Source organism: Symphalangus syndactylus, chromosome 12 (assembly GCF_028878055.3).
Source record: "Symphalangus syndactylus isolate Jambi chromosome 12, NHGRI_mSymSyn1-v2.1_pri, whole genome shotgun sequence".
Taxonomy (NCBI): domain Eukaryota; kingdom Metazoa; phylum Chordata; class Mammalia; order Primates; family Hylobatidae; genus Symphalangus; species Symphalangus syndactylus.
This window is the reverse complement of record NC_072441.2, coordinates 146,147,080-146,173,880: the sequence shown is the minus strand read 5'-3', so window position 1 is coordinate 146,173,880 and position 26,801 is coordinate 146,147,080. Positions and strand designations below refer to the sequence as shown.

Below are 26,801 nucleotides of genomic sequence, written 5' to 3'. Positions count from 1 at the left end.
TCGCGCACAGGACGCACTCGGGGACCCGAGGAGCGCCGGGCACAGCAGCGAGAAGCGCACACAAAGAGACAGCCCGGCCAGCGGGAGCAGGCTCCGCCCGACCGCTCCGAGACTCCAGACCACCCCCCGCCCGGGCACACGCACCAGACACACACACAGAGACACACGCAACCCCATCCGCACGCCCTGGGACCGCGCCCCGCCGCGCCCCACCCTGCCCCGACTGCCTGGGCACGCAACGCTTACCAGCTGCAGGCAGCAGAAGGCGACCAGCGTGCAGCGCCCGCTGCACTTGCCCATGGCTCCCGGGGCTGCGCGGGCCGCCCGCCGCGGCGCCCTTCTTGCTCCGCGGCCGCCGCCTGCTCGCGCCGCGCGGGCTCCGCGTCCTCCCCGTTGGGCGCGCCGGGCGGCGGGGCCGGGCGCCTAGGGCCGGGCCCGGGAGTGTCGGGTCCCCAGGGCTGGGGCCGGCCGCCCGCGCTCCGAGTCCATGGTCCGTCCGTCCCCGCGCTGGCTCAGCCGAGCCGCGCCTCCTTTGTCTGGCGGGCTGTCCGTCAGGCGCGCCTCCTGCCCCGGGGCTGCTGGTGGGGAGCGCGGAGCGAGGAGAGCGAGCCCCGAGCGCGGCGCGGCGCAGAGCAGCACTGCCCAGCTGGGGCAGCCGCCCGGGCTCTCGTCGGCCGCGGCTTCCCGGCCCCACCACGTGGCTCCGCCGCCGCCACCGACAGGGAGGGAGTGAGGGGGGAACAGCAGAGGGGTGGGGCGGGGCCGCCGCCGGAGGGGAGGGGAGGGGAGAGGGGTAGGGAGGTGGAGGGTTGGAGAGGCAGGGAGTGAAGTGGAAGAGTGCGCGCGGGCTTAGGGGACGACAGCCCTGAGTCAAATCCAGACTGCTGCTCACTCGCTGTGTGACCTTGGGCAAATCATGTCACCTCTCTGGACCTGTTTTCTCATGAACGAAGTAGGAATAATTATGCCTCTGTAGTGTAGATATGAAGATGAAATGCAGTCATGTGAATAAAGCGCTTAGCCCTGTGCCTGGCCTCCCGGCTTGGAGCACTTTTCTGTCCACCCTGTCTCTAGGGCTCCAGGGGTCCAGCTTGGACTTCTAGTTCTATTTCCGTTCCCAGATCTGCTCCTCACCCCAGCCTCTCCCCTGAGTGCCTGGCCACATTTTTCGCCTTCCTTCTTTCCTTCTACTGGCATTTCTTGAGCCCTGACGGCATACACACTCCTGGGGGCCCTGCGAGCCAGAGATGAGACCTGCAGCACTGTTCCAAATCCCGTAGAGCTTCACCACCCAGGGAACAGATAGACTCCCAAGAGCACGCCAGTGAGATGGCAGAGATCTGCCCAGGTGGAAGTAGGGAGCCCCTACCCTGGGCTGCAGTAAGGAGACAGTCAGAAGTTTCCCAGCAGAAGACTGCCTTCTCCAAGCCACCCCCAGAAGCCCTCGAACTGGACACATCTCAAATCCACGTAATCATTCCTGTCCCATTCCCAACTTCCTATATTCACCTTGGCAATTAGCATCACCCAAGCGGAATTTCCTAGACTCCTACAGTTACATCTGATCTGTACAATTACAGGCTTCCCTACAATTACATCTGATCTGTCATTACATTCTATAAACTGTACTTTCCAACTAACATTTATGAAATACCCACCATGTGCCAAGTCCTCTGCTGGGGATAAGGGAACAAAACCCGACAAAATCTCTGCCCTCATTGAGCACACAGTCTAGTGAGGGATTGTCATTAAAACAAGGAAATATACAAATAAATACACAACGTTCTGATGAATACTCTAAAGAATATTAGAGAAGAAATGTGGCACGGTGGCTCGCACCTGTAATTTCAGCACTTTGGGAGGCCGAATCAGCTCACTGCAACCTCCACCTGAGTGGAGATCGGCCTCCCAAAAGTGAGTGGATCACCTGAGGTCAGGAGTTTGAGACCAGCCTGGCCAACATCGTGAAACCCCGTCTCTACTAAAAATACAAAAATTAGGCAGGGATGGTATCAGGTACCTGTAACCCCAGCTACTCAGGAGATTGAGGCAGGAGAATCGCTTGAACCCGGGAGGTGGAGGTTGCAGTGAGCCAAGACCATGCTATTGCACTCTAGCCTAGGCGACAAAAGTGAAACTCTGTCAAAATAAATAAATAAATAAATAATAAAATACTAAGGGAGAAAAGGGAGAATGAGAGGGGCATAATTTAGGTTTGGGGACCAGGAAACACCTCTTTGAGGAAATGACACTGATACTGAGAGGACATAGGAAGGAAGGAGAGGCAGGGGAGTGAAGAGTGTTCTGGTGGGAGAAACAGAAGGTTCTTATTCTTTCCCTTCCTCTCCACTCTCACTAGCCCTCTTGATTCGAGAGATGCAAAGTATGGTAAGATGTAGGTTAGGACCCGTGGTTTTGGACCCAAATGGCCTGGGTCCCAGTTCCAGCACTGTCACTTGTTTGCTGCTCACAGACTAAGCATACAAATAAATGTGTCAATGTTTTCTTCCAGGACTGGCTACACAGTTTGGGGGGCCCAGTGCAAAATGAAGATGCAGGACTTCTTGTTAAAAAATTAAGAATTTCGGCCAGATGCAGTGGCTCATGCCTGTAATCCCATCACAGGTGTCCCTCTTCCACCCATTCTGCAGGATACCACTTTGTATTTTAAAAGACACAGGATATTCCCACAGTTGAATATCCTATGTGTGCTGAGGTTTTCACTTGGGTCAATAACCTAAGATAACAGTGGGAACTTTTCTTTTCTTTTTCTTTTTTTGAGACAGGGTCTCGCTCTGTCGCCCAGGCTGGAGTGCAATGGCAAGATCACGACTCGGTGCAGCCTTGACCTCCCAGGTTCATTTGATCTTCCCACCTCAGCCTCACGAGTAGCTGGGACTACAGGCATGTACCACCATGCCTGGCTAATTTTTGTATTTTTTGTAGAGACAGGGTTTCGCCATGTTGCCCAGGCTGTCTCAAACTCCTGGGTTCAAGCGATCCCCCCACCTTGGCCTCCAAAAGTGCTGGGATTACAGGTGTGAGCCACAGAGCCTGGCAGAACAACAGGAAATTTTCTCAGCCATGCTTGGCAAATAACAGCTGTGTCCAACCAGGTTCCGTGACTAGACAGGCTTCCAGGAGTCTGTGAAGTCCCTGAAATAATATGCAAAGCATCATGTGAGCAGCTGTGCCTTTTTCTGGGGAGAGGCACAGCTTTCGTCAGGTTCTCCAAAGAGTCCGTTTCCCACAAAAGAATAGAACCACCTCCACAAAGGCTCAGCCCAGAGGTAATGTTCTCTACCAGATCCTCTGCTGGGTCTCTTCCAGATATAATCTCTGCCAGTTACCTCTGTGGGGCTAACAATGCAACTCAATAACAAAAAGACAATAATAGCTACCATTTGTTGAGTGTTTACTCTGAGCCAAGCTTCTACATACATTATCTCATTTAATTCCTATAGTAACAGTGGATTCCACTGGGGCTCTGACCACCCCTGCAGGCTCTTGACTATATCATGTCATGCCTGTAACCCTCTATTCCAAGGCCTGGCTGACTCACTCATAAGTCTGTCCTATGGGACTGGGGATGGCCTGTCTGACCTCAGTAGAATTAACCTCTGCCCCTGGCTCATTCCCGCAAGTGCTGCCCTGATGAATTCACGCACACAGGATGCCCTCTCGTACTTCCACTCTTAAGCAACTATGTCATAAATTATCTCTACATCCTACAGGGCTAGGATCAGGGCAGGAATCAGCAAATGTGTAGCAAATGAATGATTGCACACCCAGCACTCCTGTCGTTCCCGCTTCAGTGCCCAGCGTATCTTGTGCCCTCTTTACCACCTGGAAGTCAGGGTTCTATGGAGGAAGGCGGCCTAACTCTAGGAACAGATAGAAACATCTTTGGCAAGAAGTTGGAGCAGCTAGGAGCTGGGGATGACATCAATATTCACCTTGAAGGATGACTAACCCTTGGGCCAAAGAAATGCTGTGGGGAGAATGAAGCAGGGTTTGGAAATAAAGGAGAGAGATGATTCAGAACATATCCACACTTCCTGAGCGAGAAGACAGAGGCATGGTCAGCCCAGAGAGAAGCATGTTGGGTTCTGTTGAGGTGATGAGATTTCTAGAGGGTTAAGAAGTTTCGGCCGGGCGCGGTGGCTCACGCCTGTAATCCCAGCACTTTGGGAGGCCGAGGCGGGCGGATCGCGAGGTCAGGAGATCGAGACCATCCTGGCTAACACGGTGAAATCCCGTCTCTACTAAAAAATACAAAAAAATTAGCCGGGTGAGGTGGCGGGCGCCTGTAGTCCCAGCTACGCGGGAGGCTGAGGCGGGAGAATGGCGTGAACCCTGGGGGACGGAGCCTGCAGTGAGCCGAGATCGCGCCACTGCACTCCAGCCTGGGCAACAGAGCGAGACTCCTTCTCAAAAAAAAAAAAAAAAAAAAAAAAAAAGAAGTTTCTCCCCTGCCCTAAACCAAGGCTTGTCAGTGTTTCAATCTTCCACCATTAGTCTCTCTGTGGGTTAAAACACTAAAGGCTTCTGAGAAAGTTCACTTATAAGATAGCTGAGTTGTTGAACATAATAATTTCCCCACTTTCAAGTTAGAGGACTGAACATGCTCCTAATTACAGCCTCTGGGATGTTTTCTGGTTTTCTGACATCAGCCAAATTCTTCAAACCAACTGGGGGGCCAGCAATCCGGTTCAATTCTGACCCTAGTTATTTGGCGTTAGGGTAGACCCCACAGGTTAAGGACTCAGTTCTTCAAGACTTCCCCTACTTCAGGCCAGTCACAAGTCTCTGGCCACCCACCTATACTGCTGATAAACTGGCTATAAACTGGGGGTTCCTGGGATCCCCTCCTCAGTTCTAATAGTTTGCTAGAATGGCTCCCAGAATTCAGGAAGGCACTTTACTTACGTTTGTCTGTTTATTTTGAAGGATACTAATGGCAGCCAGATGAAGAAGTACACAGGGCGAGGTCCAGAAGAGTCCCAAATGCAGGAGTTTCTGTCCCTGTAGAGTCAGGGAGCGCCACCCTCCTGGCCTTGGATGCATTCACCAACCCAGCTCTCTGAATCTCATTGTCCAAGAGTTTTCATATAGCTCAGTCTTCAGCACCACCCCCCATTCCCAGAGATCAGTGGGTGGGACTGGAATTTCCATCCTTCTCATCACTTGGTCTTTCTGGTGACTAGTCCCATCCCTAGATCTAGGGGCTCTACCTAAGTCACCTCATTAGGGTAAACTCAAGTGTGATAGAAGGGGCTTATGAATAACAAAAAACACTCCTATTGCTCAGGGAATTCCCAAGATCCAGGGACAAAGACCAAATATGTTTTTGTATTATACCACTGTAGCCAACACTTATCAAGAACTATGTGCCAGGCCGGGTGTGGTGGCTCATGCCTGTAATCTCAACACTTCGGGAGACTGAGGTGGGAGGATTGCTTGAGCCAAGGAGTTCGAGATCAGCCTGGGCAATGTAGCGAGACTCCGTCTCTACAAAAATATTGTTAAAAAATTAGTCAGGTGTGGTGGTGCAAGCCTGTACTTACAGCTACTTGGGAGGCTAAGGTGGGAGGATCACTTGAGCCCAGGGGTTTGAGGCTGCAGTGAGCCACGATTGTGCCATTATACTCCAGCCTGGGTGACAGAGCAAGACCCTGCCTAAAAAAAACCCAAAGAAACAAAAACGATGTGCCAGGCACAATTTCTATGTATTAACTCATTAAACCTCACTACAGTCCTTTGAGGTAGGTGCTATTATCATCATCTCCATTTTGTAGATGAGGAAACTGAGGTTAGATCACTTGCCCAGGGTCATATAACAAGGAAGTCATAGAATAGGATTTGATCCCAGGCAGAACTACTTTGCCTATATCATTCGTTACGTTTTCAAACTTTTCTTTTTTAACAGTAGACCCTTTTTTTCAAAAGAAAGCATACATTTCTAAAACAGAAAAAAGTAGAACTTGTCTGATTGTATAGGGAAAGAGGACTAGCAACCTGCTCTCTCAATGTGCCCTCGCCTCCTGTGAAGGCCTCCAAAATCAGCTCCTCAGTCCAAGGTCTCTAACAAACAAAGTAGAAAACCCATTGGCCTAGATGATCTTCAAGGTGCCTTTTTTTGAAGAGGGGAGAGAGAAAGAAAGGGAGAATCTGAAGGGCAGAGACCTGAGTGAGTTCTTTTTTTTTTTTTTTTGAGACGGAGTCTCGCTGTCGCCCAGGCTGGAGTGCAGTGGTGCGATCTCGGTTCACTGCAGGCTCCGCCCCCCGAGGTTCACGCCATTCTCCTGCTTCGGCCTCCCGAGTAGCTGGGACTGCAGGCGCCCGCCACCGCACCAGGCTAATTTTTTGTATTTTTAGTAGAGATGGGGTTTCACCGTGTTAGCCAGTATGGTCTCGATCTCCTGACCTCGTGATCCGCCTGCCTCGGCCTCCAAAAGTGCTGGGATTACAGGCGTGAGCCACCGCGCCCGGCCGTGAGTTCTTTACAGTTACGTAGCACTTAGGGGCAGAGCTGGATCTCAACACTTCTGGGTCACTTCGGTTTGGTTACTCTGCCAGGTATTGTGTTAGGAGCTTCGGAAGCAAAGATGAATGGCACAGGTGTGCCCAAGAAAACCCTGGGATAAAGACCTGAGGTTAGTACAGTGGCCAACAGTGTGGCACTGTCCACCGATCACTGTCTTAAACTCATCAGCTTCAACAGTTGTTTTTCCTCTCTGGCCTCTACTGGCATCTGAGTTTGTGACTCTTAGGCCTGTTGGAGAGGCAAAACATATAAACAGAGTTATAAGCAATACATAGATGGGCAATAGCGTCTATGAGGTACATAAACAGAATAGTGGAAGAAATCATTAACTTTGCTTGGGATTAGGCGGTAATGAAAAATTTCAGCGAAAAGATGGTGCCTGAAATACAGGTTTCCAAACAAGAAAAGATGTGCAGACACACAAGTGTCTAACTTCTCCTCCTTCTCCTTCTCCTTCTCCTCCTCCTCCTCCTCCTCCTCCTCCTCCTCCTCCTCCTCCTCCTCCTCCTCCTCCTCCTTCTCCTTCTTCTTCTCCCCCCCAACTTTTTTTTTAAATAGATATGGGGTCTTACCATGTTGCCCAGGCTGGTCTCAGAACACTTGGGTTCAAGCCATCCACCTGCATTGGCCTCTCAAAGTGCTGGGATTACAGAGTGAGCCACCTCGCACGGCAGAAGTGTCTAACTTCTGCCCATACTTTTTCAGGAACTATGACCCCTCTTTTCTTCAACTTCCACCCACACTTTTTACTTCTTCTTGCCTCCTTACTGCTATTACTGTAAGTTACTTCCTTTAACTATCTTCCAAATCTCACCTCCAGAGCAAATATTAAAAGGAGAAACAGGCCAGGCGCAGAGGCTTATGCCTGTAATCCCAGCACTTTGGGAGGCCGAGGCAGGTGGATCACAAGGTCAGGAGTTCGAGACCAGCCTGTCCAATACGGTGAAACCCCGTCTCTACTAAAAAATACAAAAATTAGGGCCGGGCGCGGTGGCTCACGCTTGTAATCCCAGCACTTTGGGAGGCCGAGGCGGGCGGATCACGAGGTCAGGAGATCGAGACCACGGTGAAACCCCATCTCTACTAAAAATACAAAAAATTAGCCGGGCGTGGTGGCGGGCGCCTGTAGTCCCAGCTACTCGGAGAGGCTGAGGCAGGAGAATGGCGTGAACCCGGGAGGCGGAGCTTGCAGTGAGCCGAGATTGCGCCACTGCACTCCAGCCTGGGTGACAGAGCGAGACTCCGTCTCAAAAAAAAAAAAAAAAAAAAAAAAAAATACAAAAATTAGCTGGGCATGGTGGCGCATGCCTGTAATCCCAGCTACTCAGGAGGCTACAGCAGGAGAATCACTTGAACCCAGGAGGCGGAGTTGTGGTGAGCCGAGATAGCACCACTGCATTCCAGCCTGGGCGACAGAGTGAGACTCTGTCTCAAAAAAAAAAAAAAAAAAAAAAAAAAGAAACAAAATCTCTGATCAGAAAGAATGGTCAAGAAAAAGGGAAGAGGTTAGGGGTTAGGACAGGGTGTATATGAAAGGCAGCATCTAGGGATCTAGGGCAGGAAATCCTAAACAGTTCTGATGGCAATAAAGCTTGTAGAAAATTTACTCTTTTTTTTTGTTTGTTTTTTTGAGATGGAGTTTCGCTCTTGTTGCCCAGGCTGGAGTGCCATGGCACGATCTTGGCTCACCGCAACCTCCACCTCCCAGGTTCAAGCGATTCCCCTGCCTCAGCCTCCCGAGTAACTGGGATTACAGGCATGAGCCACCACTCCCAGCTAATTTCTGTATATACGTTTTTTGAGATGGAGTCTCGCACTGTCGCCCAGGCTGGAGTACAGTGGAGCGATCTTGGCTCACCACAACCTCTGCCTCCTGGGTTCAAGCGATTCTCCTGTCTCAGCCTTCCGAATAGCTGGAACTACAGGTGAGCGCCACTATGCCCAGCTAGTTTTTTGTATTTTTAGTAGAGACAGGGTTTCACCATGTTGTCCAGGCTGGTCTCAAACTCCTGACCTTGTGATCTGCCTGCCTTGGCCTCCCAAAGCGCTGGGATTACAAGCTTGAGCCACCACAGCCGGCCTAATTTTTGTATTTTTAGTAGAGGCAGGGTTTCTCCATGTTGGTCAGGCTGGTCTCGAACGCCTGACCTCAGGTGATGTGGCCGCCTCAGCCTCCCGAAGTGCTGGGATTACAGGCGTGAGCTACCGTGCCTGGTGAAAATTTACTCTTCTTGTCTGGGCTGTGGGGTCCAGTCTTTAGCACAGACTCTGTTGACAGCCGAGACAAATCTCCCTTTCCACCAGCCTTTGGAAACCATGTGGGTTTTCAGTTTAAGTCTGCCCTCAGGCCAGTGGAGCTGGGGACAAGGAGAGATGGCTAGAGGCCTTCTCGCCAATTGGCCCCTTGCTGTGTTGATTCATTATGCTGCACTGGGGTTGTCTAGGGACTAACTAGGACAGGAAGACAGATGGAGTCAGCTGAAGCCTGGCCCCTCTAGCACATCCCAAATGCCCTGATGAGATTCTCAACTCCCTGCTGCTCCCCACTCCTTGTCATTTTCATAGGGCCTCATCCAGGTGCCTCTTCTCAGCCAACAGTTCTTAGGATCCTAAAATTACCATCTTCGAGTCTGAGGAAAACTGTCATCTTAAAATCACAGAACAGTAGAGCTGGAAGGACTTTCTTTTTTTTTTTTTTTTTTTTGAGACAGGGTCTCACTCTGTTGCCCAGGCTGGAGTGCAGTCAGTGTGCAGTGGCATGATCTCGGCTCACCACAACCTCTGCCTCCTGGGTTCGAGTGATTCTTGTGCTTCAGCCCCCTGAGTAGCTAGGATTACAGGCATGTACCATCACAGCCGGCTAAGTTTTTTTTTGAATTTTTAGTGGAGATGGGGTTTTGTCATGTTGGCCAGGCTGGTCACGAACTTCTGGCTTCAAGTGATCTGCCTGCCTCAGTCTCCCAAAGTGCTGGGACTACAGGTGTGAGCCACCGTGCCTGGCTAAACTGGAAGGACTTCTAAATGGAGCAGTTCCCAAATGTTAGTGTACAGACCACCTGCATCTGAATCAGGGATTCCACACCAGCCCAACTCAAACAAAATCCGTGGAGGTGGGACCTGGTTATGGGTGTTTTTAATATACTCCCCAGGGATTCTGATGAGTAGCTCGAATCCTCTGAATCCATCCGACAGGAATTCCTGTCTAATGGCCACCCAGCTTCTGTTTGCATACCTCCAGAGATGAGGAGCTCCCTACCATTCTGGAAACAGCTCTGATGGTTGCTCTTTCTTTTTTTTGGTTGTTATTTTTGAGACAGAGTCTCATTCTATCACCCAGGCTGGAGTGCAGTGGCCCGATCTCGGCTCACTGCAACCTCTGCCTCGTGGGTTCAAGCGATTTTCCTGCCTCAGCCTCTCGAGTAGCTGGGATTACAGTCATGTGCCACCATGCCCGGCTAATTTTTGTATTTTTAGTAGAGACGGGGTTTCACCATGTTGGCCAGGCTGGTCTCGATCTCCTGACTTCCTGATCCACCCCACCTTGGCCTCCCAAAGTGTTGGGATTACGGCCATGAGCCACCATGCCCGGCCTGTTGCTCTTTCTTTGTTCATTATAAACCTGCCTTCTTATGGTTCACTTTGTCTTGGCTCTGCACTTTGAGGCATCCCAGAATAAGAGTGTTTCCTCTCTTTTCCAAGGCAGCTTTTTGCTGTTTAAGGCAGCGATCTTATCTGTCTTCTTCCCTAGTTCCTACAACTGTTCCCCACAATGACTTCCTAAGAGGGCACCCAGAACCAAAGGCATCCTCAAGTGTGGTTGACCTCTTGTGCAGAGTACCAAGAACCCTCTGGTGGCTCCCTTTCCATAGGACGAAGCCAAAGCTGCCAACTTGGCTTTCCAGGCCTTTCATAATTTGGCTCCATCACTTTCCAAGGCTTCTGCTCATCTGTTACTCCCCCAACATGCTGTCACCACATACGCTGCGTGTTATTTTTGAACACACCAGATTTGGCAATCCGTGTTGTTGTCCATGTTTATTCCACTATCTAGACGGCCCCTACCCACACTCCCAGCTCCCTCCCTTCTCCACAGTTTCTGATTCTCCTTAAGATTCACCTAGGCTGGATGCAGTGGCTCACGCCTGTAATCCCAGCACTGTGGGAGGCCAAGGTGAGCAGATCATTTGAGCTCAGGCGTTCGAGACCAGCCCAGGCAACATGGCAAAACTCTGTTTTTACTAAAAATACAAAAATTAGCTGGGTGTGGTGGTGCACACCTGTAGTCCCAGCTGCTCAGGAGGCTGAGGCAGGAGGATTGCTTGAGTCTGGGAGACAGAGGTTATAGTGAGCCGAGATCGGGCCACTGCACTCCAGCCTGGTCAACAAAGCAAGCCTCCAGCAAAAAAAAAAAAAAAAAAAAGAGAACAACAGCAACAAAGATTCACCCTGTGTTTTTTCCTCAGTAAAACGTTTCCTAACTCCTCCCTATGCATTGCCTCCTTTGCAGGTATGCCTTTGACAGCGTGTATTAGACTGTATTTGAATTGATAACTGGTCTAAAACAAGTACGTGAGAAGACACAAAGCATAGGGTAAATGTAGTTAGTACATCTTCCTGGAGTGTCCATTTTAGTTGGTGCTAAGTCATTTAAAGCATGTATTGGCTGGGCATCGTGGCTCATTGCGTGTAATCCCAGCACTTCGGGAGGCTGGGGTGAGTGGATTGCTTGAGCCCTGGGATTTGAGGCCTGCCTGGGCAACATTGGGAGACCCTGTTACTACAAAAAATAAATGAAAAATTGGCCAGGTGTTGTGGCACTGCCTGTAGTCCTAGCTACTTGGGAGACTGAGGTGGGAGGATCACTTGAGCTCAAGATGTAGAGGCTGCAGTGAGCCACAATCCCACCGCTGTACTCCAGCCTGGGCAACAGAACAAGACTGTCTCAAAAAAATAAAATTATCAACATAAAACAAGCACAACAATATTATGAAGCAACATACAAAACCATGTATCTTTTAAATTTTATTTTTTATTATTATTATTATTTTTTTGAGACGGAGTCTCGCTCTGCTGCTCAGGCTAGAGTGCAGTGGCGCGATCTCTGCTCACCGCAAGCTCCGCCTCCCGGGTGCACACCATTCTCCTGCCTCAGTCTCCTGAGCAGCTGGGACTACAGGAGCCTGCCATCACGCCCGGCTCAATTTTTGTATTTTTTAGTAGAGACGGGGTTTCATCATATTACCCAGGATGGTCTCGATTTCCTGACCTCATGATCCACCCGCCTCGGCCTCCTAAAGTGCTGGGATTACAGGTGTGAGCCACTGCGCCTGGCCTATTTATTTATTTTTTGAGACAGAGTCTCACTTTCTTGCCCACCAGAGTGCAGTGGCATGATCTTGGCTCATGGCAACCTCCACCTTCCAGGCTCAAGCGATTCTCCTGCCTCAGCCTCCAGAGTAGCTGGGATTACAGGTGCACGCCACCACGCCTGTCTAATTTTTGTATTTTTAGTAGAGATGGGGTTTCACCATGTTGGCCAGGCTGGTCATGAACTCCTGACCTCAAATGATCCACCTGCCTTGGCTTCCCAAAGTGCTAGGATTACAGGCGTGAGCCACCGCGCCCGGCCCACACACCTTTAAATAATCAATTTCCCTGGGAAGAAAGGTAAGGGGACTGTTCTAGATTGAGACACTAGAAAGAATAGCCAAAATATGAAACTTGATTGATCTTTGATTGAAAAATAGCTATATTTTTGGTGCCGGTATGATCATTAGATGGCATTAGGAAATTGTTTTTAATCTTCTGAGGTATGGTAATGGAGAACATTCCTAGGAGATGCTTACTGGAATATATATATAATATAATATATATATTAATTTAAGAATATTTGGGAGTAAATAATTATGATGTTTACTCAGTGTGGTGGTGTTCACCTGTAGCCTCAGGTACTAACGAGGTTGAGATGGGAGACTTGCTTGATCCCAAGAATTCAAGTCCAGTCTGGGCAACAAAGCAAGACCCCATCTTAAAAAAAAGGAAAATTAGGGTTGGGCACAGTGGCTTACACCTGTAATCCTAGCACTTTGGCAGGTTGAGGTGGGCAGAGCACAGTATCAGGAGATCAAGACCATCCTGGCCAACGTGGTGAAACCCCGTCTCTACTAAAATACAAAAAATTAGCTGGGCATGGTGGCACGTGCCTGTAGTCCCATCTACTCGGGAGGCTGAGGCAGGGGAACCGCTTGAACCTGGGAGGCGGAGGTTGCAATGAGCCAAGACTGCACCACTGCACTCCAGCCTGGCGACAGAGAAAGACTGTCTCAAAAAAAAAAAAAAAAAAAAAAGAAAGAAAAGAAAATTATTATGGAGGATGTCTGCATCATCTTACTTTCAGCGGCCAGTGAAAGTCAAATATGTATGTGTGTACATACATGTGTGTGACAGCACAAAGATTTTGAATTATTGAATCTAGGTGGCATACAGATGTTCAGTACATTAATCTTTCAATTTTTATATTTGAATTTTTTTTTTTTTTTGAGACGGAGTCTCGCTCTGTCACCCAGGCTGGAATACAGTGGTGCGATCTCAGCTCACTGCAAGCTCTGCCTGCTGGGTTCACGCCATTCTCCTGCCTCAGCCTCCCGAGTAGCTGGGACTACAAGTGCCCGTCATCACGCCCAGCTAATTTCTTGTATTTTTAGTAGAGACAGGGTTTCACCGTGGTCTCGATCTCCTGACCTTGTGATCCACCCGCCTCGGCCTCCCAAAGTGCTGGGTCGTGAGCCACTGTGCCGGGCCTGTATTTGAAAATTTTTAAAGTAAAAAGTTGGAGGATCACAGATCGAAGGTAAAATTTCTTTTTAAAAGAATTTTAAAAATTAAAAATAAATTTGAGACAGGGTCTCATTCTGTCATCCAGGCTGGAGTGCAGTAGCGCAAACATGGGTCACTAAAACCTCAACGTCTTGGGCTCGCATGATTCTCCCACCTCAGCTCCCAAGCAGCTGGGACTACAGGTGCATGCCACCACGTTCAGCTAATTTTTTTTAAATTTTTTTGTAGAGATACGGGGTCTCGCTTTGTTGCCCAGGCTGGTCTTGAACTCCTGGGCTCAAGCGATCCTTCCACTTTGGCCTTGCAAAGTGCTAAGATTACAGGTGTGAGCCACTGGGCCTGGCCAAGGACAACTTTGTTTTTTTTTTTTTTGAGACAGAGTTTTGCTCTTGTTGCCCAGGCTGGAGGGCAATGGTGCAATCTTGGCTCACCACAACCTTTGCCTCCCGGTTCAAGCAATTCTCTTGCCTCAGCCTCTCGAGTAGCTGGGATTACAGGCATTTGCCACCATGCCTGGCTAATTTTGTATTTTTAGTAGAGATGGGGCTTCTCCATGTTGATCAGGGTGGTCTCAAACTCCCGACCTCAGGTGATCTGCCCGCCTCAGCCTCCCAAAGTGCTGGGATTACAGGCATGAGCAACCGTGCCCGGCCAAGGACAACTATTAATAAGTAAACAGGACAAGGCTCTGGCACTCTCCCAGGAAAGATTAAAACTTTCCAAGCCTGTAGAACAGTAGTTCTCAAACTTGCACCAGAATCACTCAGATGGCTTAAAACACAGACTACCGAACACTTTACTCCCCCGAAATTTCTTGAAGGAGAAGTTAACTTGGCTATAGTTCTAGCCATAGCCAGCATCAGTGTTCTCAGCCTTGACTGCACACTGGAATCACCTAAGGAAGCTTTAAAATCTGACGTCCACCTCAGAGATTCTGATTTATTTTATTTATTTAATTGATTTTTATTTATTTTATTATTTATTTTTTTGAGACGGAGTCTCGCTCTTTTGCCCAGGCTGGAGTGCAGTGGCGTGATCTTGGCTCACTGTAAGCTCTGCCTCCCAGGTTCACGCCATTCTCCTGCCTCAGCCTCCCGAGTAGCTGGGACTACAGGCGTCGGCCACCACACCCGGCTAATTTTTTTGTATTTTTAGTAGGGACAGGGTTTCACTGTGTTAGCCAGGATGGTCTCGATCTCCTGACCTTGTGATCTGCCTGCGTCGGCCTCCCAAAGTGCTAGGATTACAGGCGTGAGCCACCATGCCCGGCCAGAGATTTTGATTTAATTGGCAGGCCTTGGTGGGGCACTAGAAACTGTACTTCCAGGAAGTTCTCAAGTTGTGGATGCTGTTGGTCCAGGAACCCCACTTTGAGAATCACTGCTCTAGAGCAAGACTGCTCAAAAGCATCACTCATGACATTCTAAAGCAGTTAATTCTTTGAGCATCTCTGGCCTCTACCCATTGTATGTCTGTAGCACCCCTCTAGATAGCTCCAGACATTGTCAAATTGTTCCCTGGGAGGCAAAATTGCCTAAGGTTGAGAAGCACTGCTCTAGAAGATCTAAGTTAAAAAAAGAATGCAAGAGTCTAAATGGGTTGCAGTGTCAGTTGAAGAAAAGGAGTTGAAGCCTAGAAGAAAGAGTTTGGAACATCCCAGGGCTTGATGCAGAGGATGGCCATCATGCAGGCTTCTTTCAGAGAAGCATCATTATGTGTCTGGTGTTCAGAGACAATTGATCAAAGGACAGGCTAAGAGCTCAGACCTGGCATCATTTGGTTCCACAGGAACAGGGCTGTCCATTTTAAGTCAGGCCCCTCCCTCTTTCCTAAGACATCAGCTGTCAAGCCCCAAAGACTCTTGGAAAAAGCAATCCTGTCCTAGCCCAAATGGGCTGACAACCTTTCTTTAAGGCTCAACTGCCTCGGGCTCCAAATTGCTCAGAGCTCTCTTTTACCTCAGTTTCTCATTCTTCTACTTTGAGATGTTAATAAGCGGCAGACTCTAGTCTATTAGTTAGAAGCAAATACTCTAGTTTTGTTGTGAAGAAGCAACTCTGATAAGCCTTTACCTGTTCTTTCTAGCTACTAACTAGATCCAATCCCTGAAAAAGATTGTTCTTGTCTTTGAAACCAGCAACTCTGCCTATTATCTATTTACTTGAAATAGAAGACAACGTCTGGAGGCTTGGATCTGCTTCCCTATGGGCCTCATCCTTGTGTAACTTCACTAGGCCCAGGAAGGTCTCCAGGGATTCGCTTCTCTAACCTGAAAAGGGATCGAGCATCCCTGAACAACCAGGGGAAGTAGGTGAGGGAAGACAGTACCAATTTTTGTTTTGATGGGCTGGCCTGTAAATAAACTGTTTAGGGGGTTGGGACTGAATGGGATTAGGGCTACTGACTAGCAGAAGAAGTAATTATATCCGGGAGGCCAAAAAAACAACAAATGGAAAAATAACCTGAAAATCTACCTCCCTGAAAATTCAACCCACAAAACTCAGCCACGCAGCAAAAAAGAAATTTGGCTCTTTAAGTGCCAACAGTATTAAGTGCTAGAGATTGTGGAAGTCATAAAGGGAAATTAACTGAAAACCAGAGATGCCATTACTCATTCGGGAGCAATCTCTCTCTCCCAAAGTGAGAATACAATCTGCACCCTCTGGGGATCTTTTATACTCAAATCTTTATTCCCCAGGCTGGGGCTTCTATTTTCTTCAAATTCTAAGTGGTGCTGCTATTTCCTGCTAATGGCTTCTACCCAGCCTCTTGAAGAAGGCACCTGGGAGGGGACTGAAGAAGGAAAGCCCTCGCAGTCTCCAGGGTCTTGGCTCTTTCCAATCACTGCCAACTTCTCAAGGGATTGGTAGGCTTTTAAAAGGGCAGTGTCAAGGTTGAAGCCCTGTTTTATTCCAACCCAAGAAAAGATGAGGGTGGGTGGAAGGGACTGGACCAGTTTTCAAGTATAGGTTGAATATCCCTTATCCAAAATATTTGAGACCAGAAGTGTTATAGATTTTGGATTTTATTATTTTTTTTGAGACAGGATCTCACTCTCACCCAGGCTGGAGTGCAATGGCAGGATCTTGGGTCACTGCAGCCTCCACCCACTGTGCTCAAGCGATCTTCCCACCTCAGCCTCCCAGGTAGCTAAGACTATAGGTGCATGCCACCACGCCTGGATAATTTTTGTACTTTTTGTAAAGACAGGGTTTTGCCATGTTGTCCAGGCTGATCTCAATCCTGGGCTCAAGCAATCTTCTCGCCTTGGCGTCCCAAAGTGCTGGGATTACAGGCATGACCCACTGCACCCAATTTCTGAATACTTGCATATATATAATGAGATATCTTGGGACCCAAGTCTAAACACAAAATTCATTTGTTTCATATACACATAGCCTGATAATTTTGTAAAATATTTTAAATAGTTTGTGCATGGAACCAAGTTATTACTATTATTTTTTGGAGATGGGGTCTCACTCTGTCACCCACGCTGGAGTGCAGTGGCATGGTCATAGCTCACTGCAGCCTTGACCCCCTGGGGTCAAGCGATTCTCACCTCAATCTTCCAAGTAGCTGGGACCATAGGTGTGTGCCACCACACCTGGCTAACTTTTAAATTATTTGTAGAGATGAGGTGTTGCTATATTGCCCAGGCTGGTCTCGAACTCCTGGGCTCAAGTGAACCTCCCACCTCAACCTTCCAAAGTGTTGGGATTACAGGTGTGAGCCAGGTCCAGCTGAAACAAAGTTTTGACTGCGACCTGTCACATGAGATTAAGCGTGGGATCTTCCACTTGTGGCATCATATGGGCCCTCAAAGTTTAAATTCTGGAGCATTTAGGATTTTGGATTAGGGATTCTGATATAGTTTGGATAGTTGTTCCCTCCAAATCTCATGCTGAAATTTGATGCCCAATGTTGGAGGCAGGGCCTAGGTGGAGGTATTTGGGTCAAGGGGGTATATTCCTCATGAAAGGCTTGGTGCTCTCCTTGTGGTAGTTTTCACGGGTTATTTATAAGTGCATGGCACATCTCCTCCTCTCTTGCTCCTTCTCTTGCCATGTGATACACCTGCTCCTCCTCTGCCTTCCACTATGACTGGAAACTTCCTGAGGTCCTCACCAGCAACAGATGCTAGTGCCACCCTTTTTGTACAGCCTGCAGAACTGTGAGCTCAATAAACTTCTCTTTATAAGTTACTCAGCCTCAGGTGTTTCTTTGTAGCAATGCAAAATGGACCAAGACAGATGTTCTACCTGTATGTGGACCTGGTGCTTAAAAAGGATTATTAGGGAGTGTTCAGTGATACTGCTGGAGGTGTGAAAAGCAGCTTGCATACTATCTTTGTCCAAATTTCTCCTGGTTAAAGGCATAACCATATATATATATATATATATATATATATTGCTCAGACCAGAAATCTGAAAGTCACTATTCCCTTTGGAGATTCTACCATACTATGTATATTAAAGGCTCTAAACAGTCCTGCAGTAAATAAACTGGCTTCACTTTATTTAACCTGGTCTTGAGCATGGGATCTTTATGCCCCAAAATATCTAACAAACAATCTGAAAAAGTGTTCTGTGCAATGCACTTTGGGAAACCTCAACCTATGGATCATGTACATGAAGTACAAGCTTTCTTGGATTTGGCTTTTAATTCTGTAACTTTACTGTTTGCTGCTCCCCAACTCTAATCATCCTCAAGTTCTTTTGGTTTATAAAATGTGCCACACTTTCAAGCTTGTGCCTGCTGTTTCCTGAAATGCACATGTTCTTTGTCCACCTGGCAAGCCCTACTCATCCTCCAAGTCCCAATCTAAGCATAATCACATAATCTGTGAAACTTCCTAAATGCTCCAAGGCAAAATAAATTGTTTACTCCTATGTTTCCAGTGCACTTTATTCACACGTTATTCACTGTATTAAAAGTAATTGGTTTGAAAGCTTTACCATCCTGCTGGTTCCTTCATTGATGAGTTGTATAAATCTTTGACATGTGCTCACTTAAAAAAGTAATGAATTTGAGATGGTTTTTTCTACTGGTGTGTGCACTTCTCAAGATGGCAAGGACAGTACCTTATTTATCTCTGTCTTCAGCAACAATGGTCATGCCTGCCACATAATAGGGGTTGATGTGTTTGTTGAATGATGATGCCCCAAACGCAGGGTAGATATCCTCTCTCTAACTTAAGATAAATAGATGATTCAGGTTTGTGAGCCAAAAGTATACAACCAAACATGCTCAGAACAGGTTAGAACTGTGAAGATCTCTTTGTTCTGACATAAGAGATTCAGAAAAAACACACTCTACTCCCCGGTGCCAGATGAGATTCACTAGTGTCTATCTGTGTGCTGGGTGTAGTCACCCAGTGATCCAGGGAGACAGTAACCTGTCTTAGTGGTAGAAGGAAAATAACAGCATTTCTTAATATCCCTGTCTGATTATGCGAAGCCAGACAAGTAAACAGAATCATAAAGGTGTCTCAGATAATGTCACAGTTAAGTTGCACCCAAACATTCTCACATTCCATTTGAGTTGAGTTTGATGCAGCATTCTGGGCAATGTCATTTCTACCAGCTGAGACTGCCCCAAACCTTCCCACTTTCAAGAGCCTGAGTATAGAGAATGCTGCTCAGAAAAGTTCTTTTGGCAGGAGGCAGAGTAAACACAGGCTTTGTTCATTAAAGATCAGGTGAAAGTACACAGAACCAGGTTCTTTTTTGTTGTTGTTGTTGAGACAGAGTCTTGCTCTGTCACCCAGGCTGGAGTACAGTAGCGCAATCTCGGCTCACTGCAACCTCCGCCTTCCAGGTTCAAGCGATTCTCTTGCCTCAGCCTCCCGAGTAGCTGGGATTACAGATGTGCCTCACCACGCCCAGCTAATTTTTGTACTTTTAGTAGAGACGGGGTTTCATCATGTTGGCCAGGCTGGTCTTGAACTCCCGACCTCAGGTGATCTGCCCACCTTGGCTTCCCAAAGTGCTGGGATTACAGGCATGAGCCACCGCGTCTGGCAAAACCAGGTTCTTTTAGAACTTATTTATCACCTCTTGGCTGCTATGCTTCTAGTAGGAAAAAAGTATTGTTACTGATAAATAATTATTCTCTGTCATTTTCATGGAAGTAAGTAAACCTAAAAACACAGAAAAGGGGGAAAAACAAAACAAGCGAGCAGCTTCTTGGAAGCTTAAATGAATTGTATTCTGTGGCCACATCATGCTCTATTCTGATTTATAGCAATCAAGCCTCAAAATAAAGACAGCAATAAATCCAATCCACATGACTCTTATAAAAAGGCATCTATTTGGCTTTTAATACAAAATGATTTAGAGAAATACAGAAAGAAAATATCATACAAGCCAGTTACAAAAAAAAAAAAAAAAAAAACCCCAACCAACAAATTTGTCACATTGGGCCTGCATTAGAAAACAGGAAAAAAAAAAAGAAAAAAAAAAAACAGTCCCTGAAATCTGGCAGGTGATTTTTAGAGGCCACGGGGAGCTTGCCTTAGTCATCCTGGTGAAATGGGAAATGGGACAGAAGTGGTTTTTGGAATATGGCCACCGCCTCCTGTTTCTTGCTAGCATGGTCATCTGAAGGGAGAGTGCTAGCCCGGACATCCAACATTTGGTGTCACTTATGCAGCCTGAGGTCTCAAAGACAAGCGGCCTTGGAGTCTTCCAGTCCATATCTTCACTGAATCTCTCCCATATACAGTCTCTTGTCACTTGATGCTGAGATAACTGAGGTAAAAAGAACAGATAAGATAACTAGAAATAATGAAGGCTCAAGGAGACTTGGTGCTCAAGGGCTCTTGTGTCAAGAGCCAATTTTGGTATAAAAGAGCAATTGGACTTAGCTTAAATTCCCCTCCTAAACACCATCCACAGGAAATTGTAGCCTGGCTTTTCAATCCAAGTCCTCTAATATCATGAGGATGACTGTACTATGGGAAATACATTATCAGACACTAAATACTGACATCCCTTGTCAGTCAAACCCCAAGAAAAAGACTTTCCCAGTCATTCTAGAAGAGAGGAATCTATGGCTGTGCCAGTCATTTTGTAAATGTGCTTCTGCTTGTTATACTTAGCCCTAGAGAAAGTTACAGTTTCTCCTTTAATTCAAGGCCTAAATTATTTGGTTTAGCCAGTCAAAAAATTTTAAGCTGAAATTTGTATCTAAATGTTAAGAAGTATCATTCTTGGCCAGGCGCCGTGGCTCACACCTGTAATCCCAGCACTTTGGGAGGCTGAGGTGGGTGGATTACCAGAGGTCAGGAGTTTGAGACCAGCCTGGCCAACATGGTGAAACCTCATCTCTACTAAAAATACAAAAATTAGGCAGGTGTGGTGGTGGGTGCCTGTAGTCCCAGCTACTTGGGAGGCTGAGGCAGGAGAATCACTTGAACCTGGGAAGGCGGAGGTTGCAGTGAGCCAAGATCGTGCCACTGCACTCCAGCCTGGGCAACAAGAGCGAGACTCTGTCTCAAAAAAAAAAAAAAAAAAAAAGTATTCTTTTAATCAAATACATCATTGAAACAGACTTGATGGAAGTAAATTAAAAAAAAATTAGACTTACCAACTTCCCTTTGAGATCAAGAAGAAAATGGAGCACTGCTCTTAGTCTCACCACTTATGAGCAATGGTGAGACTGTCATTGATACCCACATAAAGACTGTTTGCAGCTGGGCACAGTGGCTCACACCTGTAATCCCAGCACTTTGGGAGGCTGAGACGGGTGGATTACTGGAGGTCAGGAGTTCATGACCAGCCTGACCAACGTGGTGAAACCCTATCTCTACTAAAAATACAAAAAAAAAAAAATAATAAAATAAATAAAAAAAAATTAGCTGGGCATGGTGGTGGGTGCCTGTAATCCCAGCTACTTGGGAGGCTGAGGCAGGAGAATTGCTTGAACTCAGGAGGCAGAGGTTGCAGTGAGCCGAGATTGCACCATTGCTCCAACCTGGGCAAAACAGCGAGACACTCTCAAAAACAAAACAAAACAAAACAAAAACAAAACCCAACAACAACAACAAAAAACCAACAACAACAACAACAACAACAAAAACACCCAAAGGCTGTTTGCATGGAAATTCGCATAAAACAGATACCCACTTTTGACTCTGTATTCCCAGGATCCCTAAGGGGAGATTTCCAGTTTCCCTTTCCCCCTCGTTTGGACAGACTTACTGATGGGCTCGTCAGGGTGGAAAGCAACTTCATTGATGGAGCCAGCATGGCCGGGCAGCTTATACAATATTCTCCTGCTTGTGGTATCCCACACATACACAAACCTGTAAGGTATCATGGAAAGCAAGGGTAAGGCCTCCTAGAGCTGGGGGTAGGGCAGAGGCATGGCTTTTTAAAGGAAATGGAAGCAACAATTATTTACTTACCTTTCATTTACTGAACCGTGTTCTGGCTTTTAGAAATTAGGAATACAGAGTTTGAATAAGACATGGACTCACCTCTTGAGCAACAGGGTGGAGAAATAAGAATAACTAAAAATATAAGCATGACTGACATGTTTGAATACAAGCTTCTGAAATGGGAAACACCACAGGGAAGAAAAAAAGTTTTTCCTGCAGACATCACACAAAAACCTTTTTCAGAGTGTCTAGTATAATTAGGCTACAGTTAACTTCATACTCATCCAGGAAGTCTAAAAGGTAACCCAACTCATGGCAGGGTGGGAGCTTAGGCTGCAGATCCAGGTGAACTTTTTAGTACTGTATTCAAACAGAGCCCTGAGAAGGGACAGGAAGTGTCTGGTATATAAAATATTTATAGTATTTGCTAACCTAATACTCCTTGAGCCAAATTTTCCATTGAATTAACAGGCAGAAGGAATACTGAATTCTAGTATTTGCTAACCTAATACTCCTTGAGCCAAATTTTCCATTGAATTAACAGGCAGAAGGAATACTGAATTATAGAATGGGAAGGGACCAAGAGAAATCCGCTTGTCTAGGCTGGGTGTGGTGGTTCATGCCTGTACTCCCAACACTTTGGGAGGCCGAGGTGGGTGGATCGTCTGAGGTCTGGAGTTTGAGACCAGCCTGGCCAACAAGGTGAAACCCAGTCTCTACTAAAAATACAAAAAATTAGCCAGGCATGGTAGCGTGTGCCTGTAATCCCAACTACTCGGGAGGCTGAGGCAGGAGAATTGCCTGAACCTGGGAGGTGGAGCTTGCAGTGAGCTGAGACTGTGGCACTGCCCTCTAGCCTGGGTGACAGAGTGAGACTCCATCTCCAAAAAAAAAAAAAAAAAAAAAAAAGAGAAAAAAGAAATCAGCTTCTCTAAACTCCTTATTTTAGAGATAAGAAAACTGGGGCACAGTGACGTTTCCAAGGCAATACAGTTCATCAACGGCATAACTAAAATTAGAACTCTTAAAAAAAAAAAAGAGCTTATTAGAGAATATTCTTAGGAAGACAACATTTTTATTTGTCATTGAAAAAAAATTATGAGGCTGGGCATGGTGGCTCACATCTGTAATCCTAGCACTTTGGGGGGCCAAGGCTGGTAGACAGCTTGAGCTCAGGAGCTTGAGACTAGCTTGGACAACATGGTAAAACCCAATCTCTACAAAAAAATTAGCCAGGTGTGGTGGTGCATGCCTGTGGTCCCAGCTACTTGGGAGGCCAAGGAGGGAGGACTGATTGAGTCCAGTACATACAGGCTGCAGTGAGCTGAGATGGCACCACTGCACTCCAGCCAGAGTGAGATCCTGTCTCAAGAAAAAAAAATTGTTTTTTTCATGCTGTATAATAAAGGTAATGTAAGAGGTTATAGAGTTTTAAGCTTCTTTCTACTGAAATACTCTCAATACTACTGAAATACTACTGAAATACTGAAATAACAGAATGTACTTTACAGAAAGTAAATGCTAGAATAAATAAAAAAAAAACTTCTACATTTCTCTTCAAAAGTGATGAATAATAACAGAAGATGTCATAAAAATGTGATTTTTTTTCTTATTCATTCTGTAGTATTAGAGCCAGTATTTTTATCATCACAGGCCATAATTTTCACTTTATCCACTTTAACAAGTTCTATCACCTTTTGGAATTCAGTATCATTGAATACAAAAGTCTACATGTTATCACAGAATCTTTTTGTTTTTCTAAATTATTATTATTTTTTTTTGTAGAGACAGTGTCTTGCTATGTTGTTGAGGCTGGTCTTGAACCCCTCGCCTCAAGTGATCCTCCTGCCTTCACCTCCCAAAGTGCTGGGATGACGGGCATGAGCCACCATGCATGGCATATGGCAGAATCTGTATGTATTTAGAGAGCCCCTGAAATCAACTCTGTTCCTAATCCTCTGAGCCAATGATGACTTTATAGCCTTATCAAACTGAAGTAAAACTTGAAGGGCAAGTTGAGTGAACTGCTGAGATTTTATGAGCTCATCTAGGCTCTCCTGAAGACCGTTTCCCAAAGTAGTACTTCTGTATAACTGATATGATATGGCTTAAGAAGAAGAAATTGTTTTTCTTATTCAAGCTTGCCTTGATGTCCTGTGCTGAAGGTTTCCTGCCATGGAGCAGACAGAAGTGACCAGGAGCCCAGCAGGGGGTTCCTATGTTTCTGACCACCTCTTCAGCAGCCACAGAAACTACAGAGCTGAACCGAAGACTCTGGAGCTCTTAATATAGTCTTGTATTTTACTTTCACTTGCCCTCCATAAATATACTGGCTGAAAAAAAAAAAAAAAGTTCCTTTGACCCTCAACCTTGCTTAAGTCATTAAAGGGTAAAGTATAGAGCTATTATCTTAATCTGATGATGTAAAACTCATCTGTTGGTAAATATAAAGGGCTGGTAGTTTTGAAGCAGGTATTTAAAATTATTTACATATTTTGTTTTGTGCAATCAACAACTCACCAGTACTTGATCATAAAAATGGTACATTCACCAGTACTGGATTATAAAATGCCTAGTTCTAATCCAACTTACACTTTTGGTCAAAAACGCAAATAAACAAGAGCTTCTTAATTATACTATTTAGCTGTCATCAGCTAGGCTCCATAGAAACTAAGTTCTGAACAAGATGGAAGAGAAGCAGGAACTCCATCTGTCTAGACTCCTTGGCTCTGATACTCACGCCCTTCCTACTATCTTCTTTCCTGTCATGCACAAAAAGCTGGTCCTCATTAATTCAATGAAGGGCAGTATGGCATAGTGAAAGAGTATGAGCTCTGGAGTCAGAAAGACTGGGGTTCAAGTCTCAGTGCAGCTATTTACTAGCTAAGTAAGCTTAGCTCAGAGAAGTTAAATAATTGCAGATCATTTAACTTCTCTAAGTTTCTTAGTTACAATGATGGAGAAAATATTGATCTCATAAGTTTGTTGAGAAAAATAATGAGGTAATATATGCGAAGTGCCTGGCACACAAAATTAATTATAGCTATTATTATTATGAGTACACTCATCATCAAAACAGAAACTCATGAAGTCAATGGGCTGAATAAATCACTCTTGGCCGAGAGACTGGCCAGTCTTCCCATAGTCTATAGGACTATTTAGAGTTTCAAGTTTGAATATAAGGAGGTGATCTGTAAGTTATTAGTTAGTAGAAAGGAGAAATTTGCCAAATCCAGGCCAAGCTGAAAAGTAGTTTTCTGAGGATGCATTTCCCAGGCACATAAAAGACAGAATCCCAGATCTCCAAGGGTTTACACTTCAAGGTCTCACTCTTGATGGCTGCCAATTAGATGCTAAATTTAGAGGGGTTCCTTGCCCTCTCCTTACTTTGGCATGGCAACATTTGGCAGGAACCAGGAGCCTTACGTAACAGAGCTGCTTGTTGACTTGGGGCCAATTGGTGAGGTGGCCTGTCAAATCTTGCCAACCCCCAGCAGGTAGAGAGGGGTAGGCTTTCCTCAGACATGCTTTCACATGTGAATTTTTTTTTTTAAAGAGATGGGGTCTTGCTCTGTTGCCCAGGCTGGAGAACAGTGGCATGATTGCAGCCCACTATGTCCTCAAACTCCTGGGCTCAAGGGATCCTTCTGCCTCAGCCTACCAATTGGCTGGGACTACAGGTACGCACTACTATGCCTGGCTAATTTTTTAAAGATTTTTTTTATAGACACAGGGTCCTGCCATCTTGCCCAGGCTGGTCTTGAACTCGTGAGTTCAAGCCAGCCTTCCACCTCTGCTTCTCAGAGTGTTGGGATTAAAGGTGTGCACCATCGACCACTTGTAAAGTTTAAAGGAACAGTAGAGAGGGAAAGAGGAAAAAAAGGACATTGCCATTCAGAAAGGGCCAATGCCAGAAACAAACTGCTCATCAGAAAAAAAAAAAAGTATGTAAATATAACTTAAAAATTTAATTACAGCTGGGTGCGGCGGTTCACGCCTGTAATCCAAGCACTGAGGCGGGCGGATCATGAGGTCAGGAGATTAAGATCACTCTGGCTAACATGGTGAAACTCCGTCTCTACTAAAAATACAAAAAACTAGCCAGGCATGGTAGCGGGCACCTGTAGTCCCAGCTACTCGGGAGTCTGAGGCAGCAGAATGGCGTAAACCCAGGAGGCGGAGCTTGTAGTGAGCAGAGATCGCACCACTGCACTCCAGCCTGGGCGACAGAGCAAGACTACGTCTCAAAAACAAAAAAATTTAATTACAAAAGAAAGATACACTCTTTCTGCTGAAAATTATGTAAAAATACTTAGGATAGTTCTTACTATATCAGAATATGAGACACCTTAGTCTGTTTCTTAAAGTCTTCTCTAGTAACTTGACAACTTAAAATTCTTTAGATTTCCCTCTTCTAGGCAGCTCTCTAAACCACTTGCACTCAAATCATCAATGTGACACTTTCACTTGGACACTTTCTTTTTCCTCCAGAAAATACCTGAATACTTGTCCATTTTTCTTGGCATTAAACTTGTCAGGAAAAAAGAAAAGTAGACTCTGGAATTTAAATATGTTCAGAATTATTCATTAATAGAAAGGTATGGGACAGACCACAGTGCAGCTTCTAGGGCCCCAAATAGGTGAAAACCCTGGAATATGCTGAAAGCCCTGGCTAGCCCAAGAAAGGCTTCCTTTTTATAGGATGGTGCTTGTTTCAGTAGGATTGGAAGAGAAACTCTAAAGGGGAGGACAGGATTAAGCTAAAAAGGGTTAAGACACTGCCCAACGAGAGCTAAACACAGGATTTGCTGTCAGAGGGTCTTATTGCTCTTTACCAGGCCTCATTTGCAGCCCATCAGACTCGACACCTGGACATCCCTATTCAACTTCTGATTCTCCCCCAAGCACAGGTTACCACAGACATGCCAAATACAACAGCATCTGACAGAAGAATTCTCTCCCTTCTGTTTCTCATTCAGCACATAATGCCTGAGCCAGTTTAGATTCATATTTCATAAAGCCTTAGCCGATTAATTC

At 46.2% G+C, this 26,801-nt stretch overlaps 2 protein-coding genes and 1 pseudogene across 6 annotated transcripts in view; all 3 read right to left on the bottom strand.

The window, feature by feature from the left end:
- The window catches only part of NKAIN1 (sodium/potassium transporting ATPase interacting 1), a 59,967-nt gene extending 54,873 nt beyond the window's left edge, over positions 1–5,094 (bottom strand). The window contains exon 1 of one of the 4 annotated variants that reach the window (XM_063627995.1): positions 4,930–5,094. In XM_063627995.1, the coding sequence (XP_063484065.1) occupies positions 4,930–5,067 (138 nt within the window). In that variant the 5' untranslated portion in view covers positions 5,068–5,094. Of the gene's footprint in view, positions 1–246; positions 734–4,929 lie in introns of those variants that run through there. The other 3 variants (XM_055255503.2, XM_055255502.2, XM_055255504.2) reach the window with 3 other exon arrangements.
- A 14,580-nt stretch (positions 5,095–19,674) lies between these two features.
- Positions 19,675–26,801, bottom strand: part of SNRNP40 (small nuclear ribonucleoprotein U5 subunit 40) — a 37,622-nt gene continuing 30,495 nt past the window's right edge. Inside the window, exons 9-11 of one of the 2 annotated variants that reach the window (XM_055255487.2) lie at positions 21,586–21,689; positions 20,972–21,358; positions 20,005–20,133 (exon numbers count right to left, since the gene is read on the bottom strand). In XM_055255487.2, coding sequence (XP_055111462.1) covers positions 20,988–21,358; positions 21,586–21,689 — 475 coding nt within the window. In that variant the 3' untranslated portion in view covers positions 20,005–20,133; positions 20,972–20,987. Of the gene's footprint in view, positions 20,134–20,971; positions 21,359–21,585; positions 21,690–26,801 lie in introns of both variants that reach the window. The other variant, XM_055255488.2, reaches the window with a different exon arrangement.
- On the bottom strand, positions 22,662–26,278 carry LOC129468798 (transcription initiation factor IIA subunit 2-like; annotated as a pseudogene).